The sequence below is a fragment of the Silene latifolia genome, chromosome 3, assembly GCF_048544455.1.
Source record: "Silene latifolia isolate original U9 population chromosome 3, ASM4854445v1, whole genome shotgun sequence".
NCBI classification, from domain to species: domain Eukaryota; kingdom Viridiplantae; phylum Streptophyta; class Magnoliopsida; order Caryophyllales; family Caryophyllaceae; genus Silene; species Silene latifolia.
The window spans coordinates 28,748,133-28,760,147 of record NC_133528.1 but is presented as its reverse complement, the minus strand read 5'-3'; the positions used below and the strand labels follow the sequence as shown (position 1 = coordinate 28,760,147).

Here is a 12,015-nt window from a genome sequence, read left to right as displayed (position 1 = left end):
ACTAGTGGATGAACAATCTTGGTGTATAGACTATTGGATGATCTTTGTGTATGTGTGTGACGAGTTTTGGTTAATCATATGAAAGTTGGTTAATGAATTCTAGGTATCCTAAGACATTAGGCATAATTTCTTGACTAATTGAATCACCCATTTCCCATATTTACCTTGTTTCATGCCCAATAACCCAAGTGAACCCGAAAGCTCTAGTCTCTCTCATATTGATCAATTACAATCTTATTTAGTTAAATTTTATATTTATTTGTACCTTAGTTTACCATTAATCAAACCTCCTTCATTTATTAGGCTAAATTGGGACTTAAACGGACTAAGTATACACCCCCGCCATCTTTGTGTTCGACACTCTAATTATACTACTTAATTTGGGTTCTTTATAAATTGTTTTTGATTGGGAAACGACGACAAAATCCCTGTATCAACCGTCCATATTCAACATATGCCAACCGTGGGGGGGGGGGGGAACCAACGAATGAAGACCTCTTCCCGTCCCGACCCAAGAGTTGGAATAAATAGCGAGAATTTATCAAACACCCTTTTGGAACTCTCGAATTGTTGAATAAGAAATTGTATAGGATAAATAGGATTGTCATCAGCTCGACCGAATGCTACGTTGTTCCACCACCCCCAAATCCACCAACAAACTATAGCAAATTTCATCGACCAATCCGTCTGACCCACTGCTAACTTATTACTTGCATTGAGAGAAATCCAGTCCGTGATAGATAAATTATAAAAGGCAGTAAAAGACTCGTTGATGCCAATATGGGACCAAATTTCACGTGATATAGGACATTGACGGAGTACGTGATCTATGGTTTCTTCATCAGAATGACAGCGGGGACAAATAGGATCGTCGGAAAGATTAGGCCTAACCCGATTAACATTGCACATCAACCGACTATGTGCTGCTAACCAAATAAAAAACTTGATACGCTGCTGAACTGGTAATTTCCAAATGGTGGTGATTTAATGGTGAAGGGGATTATGAAAGGGGGAAAAAAATTGAATGGGTAAAGGAATAAAGAAATGAAATGAGTACATTGTAAACTACATATATAAATGTGTTTTTTCTAACGTGTGCCCTAAGGGCACACATTAATAACCCATTTATGGTAAGACTAACAACAAATTCACATGAGATATTCAAGTATATTCTCATTTTTACCCTATTTAATGAGAATATGTTGTTAATCTTACCGTATATAAGTTATTAATGTGTGTCCTTAGAGCACACCTTAAAAAAACCTATATAAAATAGTAAAAGGCGAATGTGAAGGAACAAGACTAATAAATAATAGATTAACATGCGGGGAAGTGGCAAATAAGCCCCATACGTTTGACACTATGTGCAAATTAGCCCCACAACTTTCAACACGTGCAAATTCACCCCATACGTTATACAAGATGTGCAATTAAGCCCACTTTTAGAAATTCAGGCCATTTACTCACCGGAAAATATTGACATGGCATCGGAATGATGACTAGGACTATGACTAAGACTGAATTACCCTCTACTTCTTCGTTTTTTGGCTTCAACTCCAATGAAGTCTAATCACTGTTCTGAATTAGCAATAAACAAATCCTCAATTAAATAGCAAAGCTTCTCTATAATCACCATTTCATCAATCATCATTATACATTTCGTCCAATTCACCATAATCATAGCTCCACCTTCACTCAGACGAACCCGACTTGGCTGCAAAAAAAAAAATCAGTCGAGCTCCATAAATTCAAACCAGGCCACCACTCGACTACCTGGCTCCGCTACTCACCCGAGCACCCGCCCCCGAAACGAGCCCAAGTCCGGATTGGCGCACCAACCCAAATGGCATCACTTGAACTACTTCATCTCAGCGCAAAACCCGATCCCGAATCAAGAAGAGTTTGAGCCACCATAGATGGAGTTCTTCGAGGCCGCTGAATTTCAATAACAAAAGCTTGAATGATACCAGTATATGAGAACGGTGCTTTTAGACTAAGCAAAAAAACTGGATGTGAAAAATGGAGTAAATGGATGGATTTGGTGGAGGAGCTTAAATGTGAGAGGAAGAGAGATAAGAAGTGACGACGTGAGTAACAAGAAGTCATTATTAGGCAAATTAGGCAGTGGTGAAGTGAGTTTTTCTTTTTCTTTTTTTTTTTAATTATATAATTTAGTCTTAGTCATAGTCCTAGTCATCATTCCAATGCCATGTTAATATTTTCCGGTGAGCAAATGGCCTGAATTTCTAAAAGTGGGCTTAATTGCACATCTTGTATAACGTATGGGGTGAATTTGCACGTGTTGAAAGTTGTGGGGCTAATTTGCACATATGTCAAACGTATGGGGCTTATTTGCCACTTCCCCGGATTAACATGTGCAAAAGCTTATGACCTTTTAGAGCACCCACAATAGAGAGGATAGTTTTATCCTCTTATTTTTTCTCTTTCTTTCTATTTTTTTGACATCTCATTCCCTCTTTCATCCATCTCATTTCCCACTATCTACATCCTCTTCATTTCTATTACATCTTTTTCCTCCACAATAGAGATGATCCTCTTATATTATTTTTCTTATTATTATATTTATTTTATTTATATTTAATATTATGGGTTACTTTATATTGTTTTAATAATTTACAAATTAATAAAACTAATTTTAAAAAAAGTCCGTGTTGCTAAACTAAATAACATATAAAACCCATAAAACAAAACAAATCAAATTCATAATACAAAGTAAGATTTAAAATTTATAAAACAAAATACATGAAAATGAAAATTAACATTAAATTGTAATGCATATTTTTAGTTTATGTTCGAGCCTTGAAACATAGTCCATATATGTTAGAACAAATATGAATGTACAATAACAATTAAGAGTATATTGAGTAATTTTTTTTCCATAATAAATAAAAATTACAAATAAAAATATTATCCATATGGCAAATAAACATTAGCTTGTGTGCACAAGGGTCTATGTCACCTTTCCTCTACTTTCCTCTAAAAGTAGATGAAGCACCCATCTTCCTCTATACAAGAGGACATCTAATATAGTTCCCACAATAGAGAGGATGTCCTCTTAGAGGAGAGAGAATGTTAAGAGGATGCTCAATCCTCTCTATTGTGGGTGCTCTTATAAACGTTTCCTTTATTTAAATTCAATATGAGACATCACAAAGATCAACGATCAACCGTCACGAGAAAGAATTTGTGATTAAATTATACTCAAGACGATAATATATGTTACAGTAGGCCACTAGGCCCCCAATCCTCTTGATGAAAACTGAGGAATATACAGGTGATTTTGCCTCAATTAAGAAGCTAAAGCTGCATGATTCAACAAGGGTATGTTTGATTGATTTTGTTGTATTCCTGTTATCTGCTTAATTTGCATGTATATCTATATCTGTGTTTAATTTTGAATTTATTGATTTAATTTATGTACAAAGTTATGGATTTTGGGTTATCTTCTTTTTTTCATTGATTTTATGGGATTAAAGATCCAAACTTTGAGGTGTTTACTGTGTATTTTAGGGTGATTAATTCACAATATACTCTAATTATTGTAGAAAAATGTCAAATATAATTGGGGTCTGCTGACATGACTCATCCTTTAGAACCGTCTTTAAAAAATTTCAAAAATCTCTCTTTTCAACACGTATGAGCGCCCCTGCTAGCCCCTAGTTCCGCCACTGTTTATGCTTGCTTAAACTACCCGTCACAAAGAATAGAATTGGTATACAGTTAATTGGGACGGAGAGAGTATACAATAGATATCGATGTGGCGTAGTCATAAAGGATTAGGCAAGCTTGGTATAGAGTGGTAGAATAATCGGGTTTTGGTCTAATTGTTTTAACTGTATATTGGGAAAATGAAGAGAGGTTCAACAGCCGAGCAAGTTTCAATAGTTTCAATAGTTTCGACAGTTGAGCAAGTTATGTTTCATTAGTTTCATTAGTTTCAATAGTTTCGACAGTTGAGCTAGTTATGTTTCATTAGTTTCGACAGTTGAGCAAGTTACGATAGTTTCATTAGTTTCAATAGGTTCGACAGTTGAGCAATTTACAATAGTTTCATTAGCTTCAATAGTTTCGACAGTTGAGCAAGATTGTGGTAATAATCATGAGTAGTAATGCTTATAATTGTGTTTACGAAGCTCTGTTTAAAGAGATGCTTGCCATGTGAGTGGGTGGGGGGTTTCTCCAGACCTCTGGTAAAGCATGAAAAAAAGGAGGGGGCCTAGAATGTTCTCACACTAAAGTAACTGGTCTAACAAAGACGAGTCGAGAACATTACCACAAAACTTTCTCCCGCTTTTCGTGCAAAAATGAAGATACCAAGTAATATATATATTGAAAATGTTTGTCAATTGTTACTGTTCACTTGCACGTCCTTGTCTCTAAATTATTTAACTTCTGCACGTTTTTTTTTTTTTTAAATGTCCTAGGTACCGGGATCAAGAATGAGCGACCATTTAAGTGGATTGCCTGATGAGATTCTCTGCTACATCCTCTCCTTTATGACTTTGCGGGATTCAGTGAGAGCAAGGTTGTTGTCTACTAGGTGGAGATATCTTTCTGATTACCGTCCTGCTCTCAAGTTTGATGCTCTTAATGTGTTGGGTAGTGAAAAAGCTTTTGATAAATCATATGAGTCCAAGTTTGTAAGAGCTGTTGATCAGTTTCTAGATATTCTGAAAGGGTCTAACCTAAGTGCGCTTAAAGTCCAGTTCTGTCTAGGCATGAAACAAGCTTCGCATATTGATAGGTGGGTTGAAACTGGTATTAGGATGGAAATTAAGGATTTGGAGCTCAATTTCTCACATACCTCGCACGATGAAACATATGTGCTTTCGGATCAACTATTTCACTCTCTAAAGGCCTTTTTGTTGAAACGTTTACGACTGGTTCATTGTGTCCTAACATGTTCTTCAGGGTGCATCAATTGGATAAGTCAATTAACTACACTTGAGTTGTTCTTTGTACCTTTGCATGAGAAGGACATAATGTGTGTCTTGTCAGGTGGCTTGAATCTTAAATCACTTAGCTTGGTACATTGTTTTGAGTCAAGTCGATTGTGCATAAGTGTTGAACTCCCCCATTTAAAGAAACTGATGCTTTATGAAGATTTGAGAGAAATTGAGCTCCATTGTCCCAATCTTGAGACACTTGAATATGATGGCCGGGTAAGGAATTTCAAATTTTCACATGTCCCTATTTTGACAAAAGTGAGTTTAAGCCTCAATTTCCATCATCGGGGCGGCTCATTGGTCTTTGATAGTCTTGCAAGACATGCTCCTATGCTTCAAGAGTTGTCACTTTGTGTGATGACTGAGGTTAGTTGTGCCAAATATGGATGCTTTGTCATATTGTATTACTGTTTTCCTAACATATGCCTAAGGGCACACATTAATAAGCCGAATACAGGAAGAATCATAAAGTTATTCTCGGAGAAATTCAAGTGTAAACTCGATTTTACCATAATTAATCCGGATATCTTGTAAATCTTTCCATATTCAGCTCATTAATGAGGGCATACATTAGAAAAACTGATTATCTTATTATATTATTATTATTATTATTATTATTATTATTCCTCACTGTCGGTTGCTTTATGAATATTTGTTGTTTATTTTCAGTTACAACCGATGCCGGGAAATTATGCTATGACGTGTTTAAAGCGACTGGACATAGATACTCATGTTCCGTCTGGCTTTGACCTTTTCACCATTACTTATTTGTTAAATGCTTCTCCTTTCCTTGAGGCGTTACATCTGGAGGTTAATATTCTGTTTTCTTCATTCAACATTTCAAAGTTTCAAGCTGATTCTACATTAGTATAGAAACCCGTTTATTCAACCCATCCTCATAGAATGTTTTACCCAACAATCCTGCTCCAATGTGTGCTTTCCAGTTTCAATGTGCTTTCTGTGTTTTGTATTTCCGTTTTGGTTGGTAACCTTACTATTGCTTTTATTGAGTTTCCTACTTTAGAATTGTAACTATAGCATGTTTAAGTTCAGCTATTTTCCTAAGTCAGTTATTTCAATGAATGTTGAGTCGGTTGATACGGCACTATGTCCTGATTTAAAGTTTCGTTATAGTTGAAGATAGAACAATTTCAGTCTCTACTTTTCGGGTTTGGCTCCCTACTTATGGGGTTCTTGACCAAATCCACTTCCTCCTTTTAGCTCACATTTTCTATTTAAGAGCCCATGTGGGACTAAAACCCGACAACCAACTTCTTTTCGAATAGTCTTCGTCCTCATTTTTGTAGAGAGAATATCGGAATTATCTTCCTCTTTCTCGTTCAGCTCAGACCTCCGTTCAGGGCACATTTTTCAGCTGAATATTGTAGACTTGTTATCTTGTTTTTAGCTATGTACTCCTATCTTTTTTAGGAGAGACCTTAGGCCTGAATCTGAAGGCTGAGCTGATTTCGGGGGCTTTGCTGAGAACTTTTAGGAGAGTAATTTTATTTGCTTGAGTTGACGATATTTCTGGTTTGGTTTGATTTTCTGGGCTGGTCAGTCCTAACTGCCTGATCAGGATCCTGAACTATAATAGTTGGGCGGAGTTGTAAAACCTTGTTGGAGACACTAGGGAATTAGGTCTGAACTTTAGAGCTTAAAAATCATGACTCGACAATTGCTCCCATTTTCTTGAAAAAAGATCAGAAATAATTTTGGAGACACTACAATCAGGGTTATGACGGTAGGCGAAGAAATAATGTTGATGGACAAGAAGATGTAATGTAGGCGAAGATTGCCGCAAATGTTGACGTAAGCAAAGGTTGCCATAGAAGTATATGTAGGCGAGCCGTAAATGTTGACGTATATATATATATGTAGATGGAGGCATATGTACCCGTTTTTAATGGGTGTAGTATGTAAGCTGATAGTTTGAAAAGTGCGCCTCACTGAGGCACTAGCACTAGCCAAAACGAAACAGTGATCCATAAGTGTGCCTTATAGACGAGGCACACTACTATGCATTGACGGAATTTTCTTCTTCTAATTCTTTTATTATGCCCTTATTATCTTTGGCTCATTCGAATACTTAATCCTAAACATGTTAATTCTCTTTAAAATCCAAAATCGGGTTATCATTTCTATGTGGTTCTCTCCCTTAAATTAATCGGCATATTTTCCTGGAGTTCTTTAGCTTTTTACATTTTAACCTGTTTGTTAATCCTTTGCATTTCCCGTTGTGCACCAACAGTTGCGGCTGCGTCATTACACCAAACAGAGTCCTCGAAGAGAGTATTCAGATTTCCCGCATTTGAAATTGAAAGAAGTCAAATTTGATGGTTTTCAAAGCGCATGTAATGAGATGGAACTTTCCCGATATTTGTTGAAAAATGCTGTAGCGCTTCAGCGGATGGTCATTGCATGTCGCTGCGACTGTTCCTCAAGTGGAGAAGCGGCAAAGAAGTATTGCTCCTGTTCTTCGTGGGGACAAGTAATAGCTACCACCCTACTTCAAGATATTAAAACAACTGCGGAATTGGTTATTCTGGGCGTTTTATTTAATGCACCGAATCTGGTTGATAATGGGATTTCTCGAGGGTGACTTTTTGTCTTGATTTGAGTTGGTTCAAACTAAATGTTATTGTGGGGGACTGTCATTGCCTGTCACCCAACTGATGACTCCATACACCAACTTGCGATATTTATGACCCGAGCTCCCAACCCATTAGCATCAAACTTGTTCCTGTGGCCAGCCTTTCACAGCAGGCAGAACAAGCGTCTGATTTCGTTTTTATTTAGTTTCCTGCTTTTGAGCTGTGTATACAAGTAAGACACTATATTGTGATTTCATGAATCGTGAAGACGTGAAGTGATCACTATATTATGTTTCAAGTTATACAGAACAGTTGTAAGCTCGTTTCGAGAGACATATTTATGAGATTTTCATCGTTGGACTAATGATTCTGTGGGGGATTAGAGCTTATGAAGACAATTTGTTTCGCTTAAACTTGATGACCTCACACTTTTATTTCTTCTTTCTTTTCGGATGAAATTTTGGAAAAAATGTTTAGCTAGCCAACATTCTATCACAACTTGTTTGGACGTGAATTTTAATGTTGATTATCATTAACCGAGAGTAGGGGGCGGATTTGCGGTGGGGAAAGGGAGGGCAGGTGCCACCCTCAAAATTTCAGAAATAATTTGTTATTGGTACTTATTTAGTTATTTGTAGCATTAATCTTCAAGTGGGCGAATGGTTGGAGCCAGGGGCGGAGCCAATGTATGGGCTATATATTATTGTGGGGGACTGTCATTGCCTGTCACCCAACTGATGACTCCATACACCAACTTGCGATATTTATGACCCGAGCTCCCAACCCATTAGCATCAAACTTGTTCCTGTGGCCAGCCTTTCACAGCAGGCAGAACAAGCGTTTGATTTCGTTTTTATTTAGTTTCCTGCTTTTGAGCTGTGTATACAAGACACTATATTGTGATTTTATGAATCGTGAAGACGTGAAGTGATCACTATATTATGTTTCAAGTTATACAGAACAGTTGTAAGCTCGTTTCGAGAGACATATTTATGAGATTTTCATCGTTGGACTAATGATTCTGTGGGGGATTAGAGCTTATGAAGACAATTTGTTTCGCTTAAACTTGATGACCTCACACTTTTATTTCTTCTTTCTTTTCGGATGAAATTTTGGAAAAAATGTTTAGCTAGCCAACATTCTATCACAACTTGTTTGGACGTGAATTTTAATGTTGATTATCATTAACCGAGAGTAGGGGGCGGATTTGCGGTGGGGAAAGGGAGGGCAGGTGCCACCCTCAAAATTTCAGAAATAATTTGTTATTGGTACTTATTTAGTTATTTGTAGCATTAATCTTCAAGTGGGCGAATGGTTGGAGCCAGGGGCGAAGCCAATGTATGGGCTATATATAGGGATGGCAATGGATCCCGGATCTTGTCCAGATCCTGCTGATCGGATCTGGATCGCAATATTTTAGATCTAGTGGAAATGGATATGGATTTTTTCCGATGAAATTTTTAAATAATTCATAATTGCGAATTATCCGATGAATTGTGAATTATCCGATGAAATTTCATCGGAAAATATCCATTAAATAATTCACACGGATCGCACTCTAAATTTTTAAATAAATTCATAATTATGATTTTTTCATCGGATAATTCACACGGTACCCCTGAATTTGGCCAATTTGCACAAAATACCCAAATTTTTTATCCGAAAAACTTAAAAGAGGCCTTAACTCGTGTTTACGAACTCAGAAAGTGAAGATTTTTTTTTTTCAAATCGATCATCTTTCCGAGTACTTCGATTTGAAAAAAAAGTTTGACGAGTTTGGAACTCGTGACTAGGAGATATGCTCACTCAAAGTTTGTCCGGTCGAAAAAACTTTGACGCACAATAACTCCTAGTAGCGGAATCCAAATGCGACAATTTTTTTTTCAAATTGTAGTTCTCGGAAAGATGAGCGATTTGGAAAAAAAATTCGTCGCTTTTGGAACTCGTAAACACGAGTTATGACCTCTTTAAGATTTCCGGATAAAAAAATTGGGTATTTCGTGCAAAGTGGCAAACCTTAAGGATACCGCGTGAATTATCCGTTTTTTCATTAAAATAAAATAAAATTGATATTAAGTTATAAAGTTAAGTTGCTAAATTTTTCAATAATGCAATAATCTCCCTACTACTAAGGGAATAAAAATTCGTTTAGTTTTCCCTCCAAAAAGCATCTAGCTAAATAAGGTAACAAGTAAATTTTGTTTTCATTACATTATTATCTTTTCAATTAATATATTCTTATAATTAAACTCTAATCTTTTAATTAAAATTCATATTTATGACTTTTTCAATAAATCCATAATTTATTATGCAATCATTTTCATTTTCATAAATATTATTCTTTATCAGTTACACTCTAAAATTACGCAAACCTACTTCTTATGTAATCTTTAACATAATTATTATCATCACTTACACCTTAAAATTACGTAAATCTGTTTCTTATATCATCCTTCATCAGTTACACTCTAAATATGGTGTATATTTTAAAGAACGTAACAATTCTAATGTATTTTTTTAATTAAAAAAAAATACATTAGTCTACTTATTCGTAAATCGTCTTTTTAAGTGTGTGGTATACTGTTTTTACCTGTTTCTTTTTTATAAGGTTTATGCATTTTAATTAGATTACATTTTTACATCACTTAATTGTAATTTAATGTCATTAACTAGTTTCATGCAATGATATAGCATTACAGAGTTAATTTTTATAGTAAAGTAATATAAAAAATGGTTTAAGATAAAAATAAATAAACTTTCATTTTCTACCTCTTACTAAGATTATATTAGTACATTATAACATTAAAGGTACAGTTAATTTATGCAATTAATTTAATGAGAATGTCTCTTTATAAAACAAAACTAAAAAATATCGTGCTTTAGCACGGGAATCTACACTAGTTTAGTAGTATTTGTTTAAATTTAGATTCAAAAATATAATCAACTCACTAGATGATCTAATTGTTAATTTTTATTACTTCCTCTCTTCCACTTTTATTGTCATACTTTTCATTTTCAGAGGATTTAAGAAATATGGGTAAATTAATAACTTAATCCCTTTAATCATGAAAAATGAGAGACACTGTTTTTTTTTTTGACAAAGGGGAGTGGTAGTTAAAACATTAGAGGTAATGTCGCTAGTTGTAAAATTAGGGATAATAGTGGTAACCCATTCATTTAATATACCAAATTTTAAAACACAATAAGACAGTTAATTTGGAATAAATTTTAGAGTAAAATGGATAATAAAAATGAAAGGGAGGAATTGCATATTAGACTTCATGCCAAGCTTAGTACATTATCACTTTTTCTCCCCTAATGTACAAATATTGACTTTGTCACAATTTTAAAACTAAGAAAACTTGAAAAACTCATTTATTTAAATCTAGCCCTACGTGTTATCAAATTCTGGCTTCGCCCCTGGTTGGAGCTTCACTTCCTAAACAAAACCACTAGGGATAGTAAAGAAAATTTCGGTGCCCTCCTTTAAATAAAATCTTGTGTTCTCCCCTGACTGAGAGTCATAAATATCGTCGTTTCAATGATTAAATCTCTTCTTCCACATTCGATTCCATCGTTCTGGGTTCTACTGGCTTTCTACCTTCTTGATTCTTCTCCGGTGTTGGCGTTGATCATCTGCCTCGGTGGTCTACTTTTGTCAACGGTCGATCTCTCTTGTACTCCATTTGGTATTGCATGCGACCTGGATGTCTTTTCCCGGTCCCTTCCCTCTCTCCTGGTAAGGATTTATTCCTCGGTTCTGTTCCGTTTCCGGCCGTCTTTTAGATGGGTAATTGGGTATAACCCATCTTGCTCATGTCATGGTGGCTTCTGTGTTTGTCCTTTGGATCGATATGGTGTTCCCCCTCCCCCCACCTATCTAGTCATTGGGATGGGCACTTCCCACCTTTTTTTTGTCGTTGTTCTTATGTGGTGCTGCCTTTTAGATAGATATGGTGTTCCGCTTCCCCTCGCCCCCCACCTATCGTGTCCAGATTGCATGTTTTATGGTCTCTGTTTGGGTCGTTGTCTCTGGCTGGTTCCATGTGTAACACCCCCATCTACCAATGAGCCTTAATAAGACCTTCCTAACAGATACGGGCATTACCATCGGTTGTCCGAGGAATAGTATATCACAACGTCAATAAAAGAACTATTTAAAGTTGATTACAAGTTTAACTCAATAAAACAAAGGTACAACAGATAAACAAACAACTATAACTATAACTACGGTAAGACTACTCACTCCATGCCAAGACTCGGTGAAAGACTCGTCCCTCCAACGCACCCAGCTAAACTTCACATATCAACAGCTGCTAAGACTGGCTGCTCACCATAATGGATCACGACAGACATAACATAAGAAGAAACACAAATAACACCACACAAGGTCAGTAACTGAAGAAAACACACAACACAAGGTACAACATATACACATCCATCTCCACATCCAA

General features: G+C 36.0%; 1 protein-coding gene across 1 annotated transcript; it reads left to right on the top strand.

The window, feature by feature from the left end:
- The first annotated feature begins 2,959 nt into the window (after positions 1–2,959).
- On the top strand, positions 2,960–7,925 carry LOC141647467 (F-box/FBD/LRR-repeat protein At5g56420-like). The gene is made up of 4 exons (XM_074455661.1): positions 2,960–3,342; positions 4,446–5,333; positions 5,637–5,777; positions 7,219–7,925. Exons 1-4 carry the CDS (start codon positions 3,274–3,276, stop codon positions 7,567–7,569), a joined length of 1,449 nt encoding a protein of 482 aa, XP_074311762.1. The 5' UTR covers positions 2,960–3,273; the 3' UTR covers positions 7,570–7,925.
- The last annotated feature ends 4,090 nt before the right edge of the window (positions 7,926–12,015 follow it).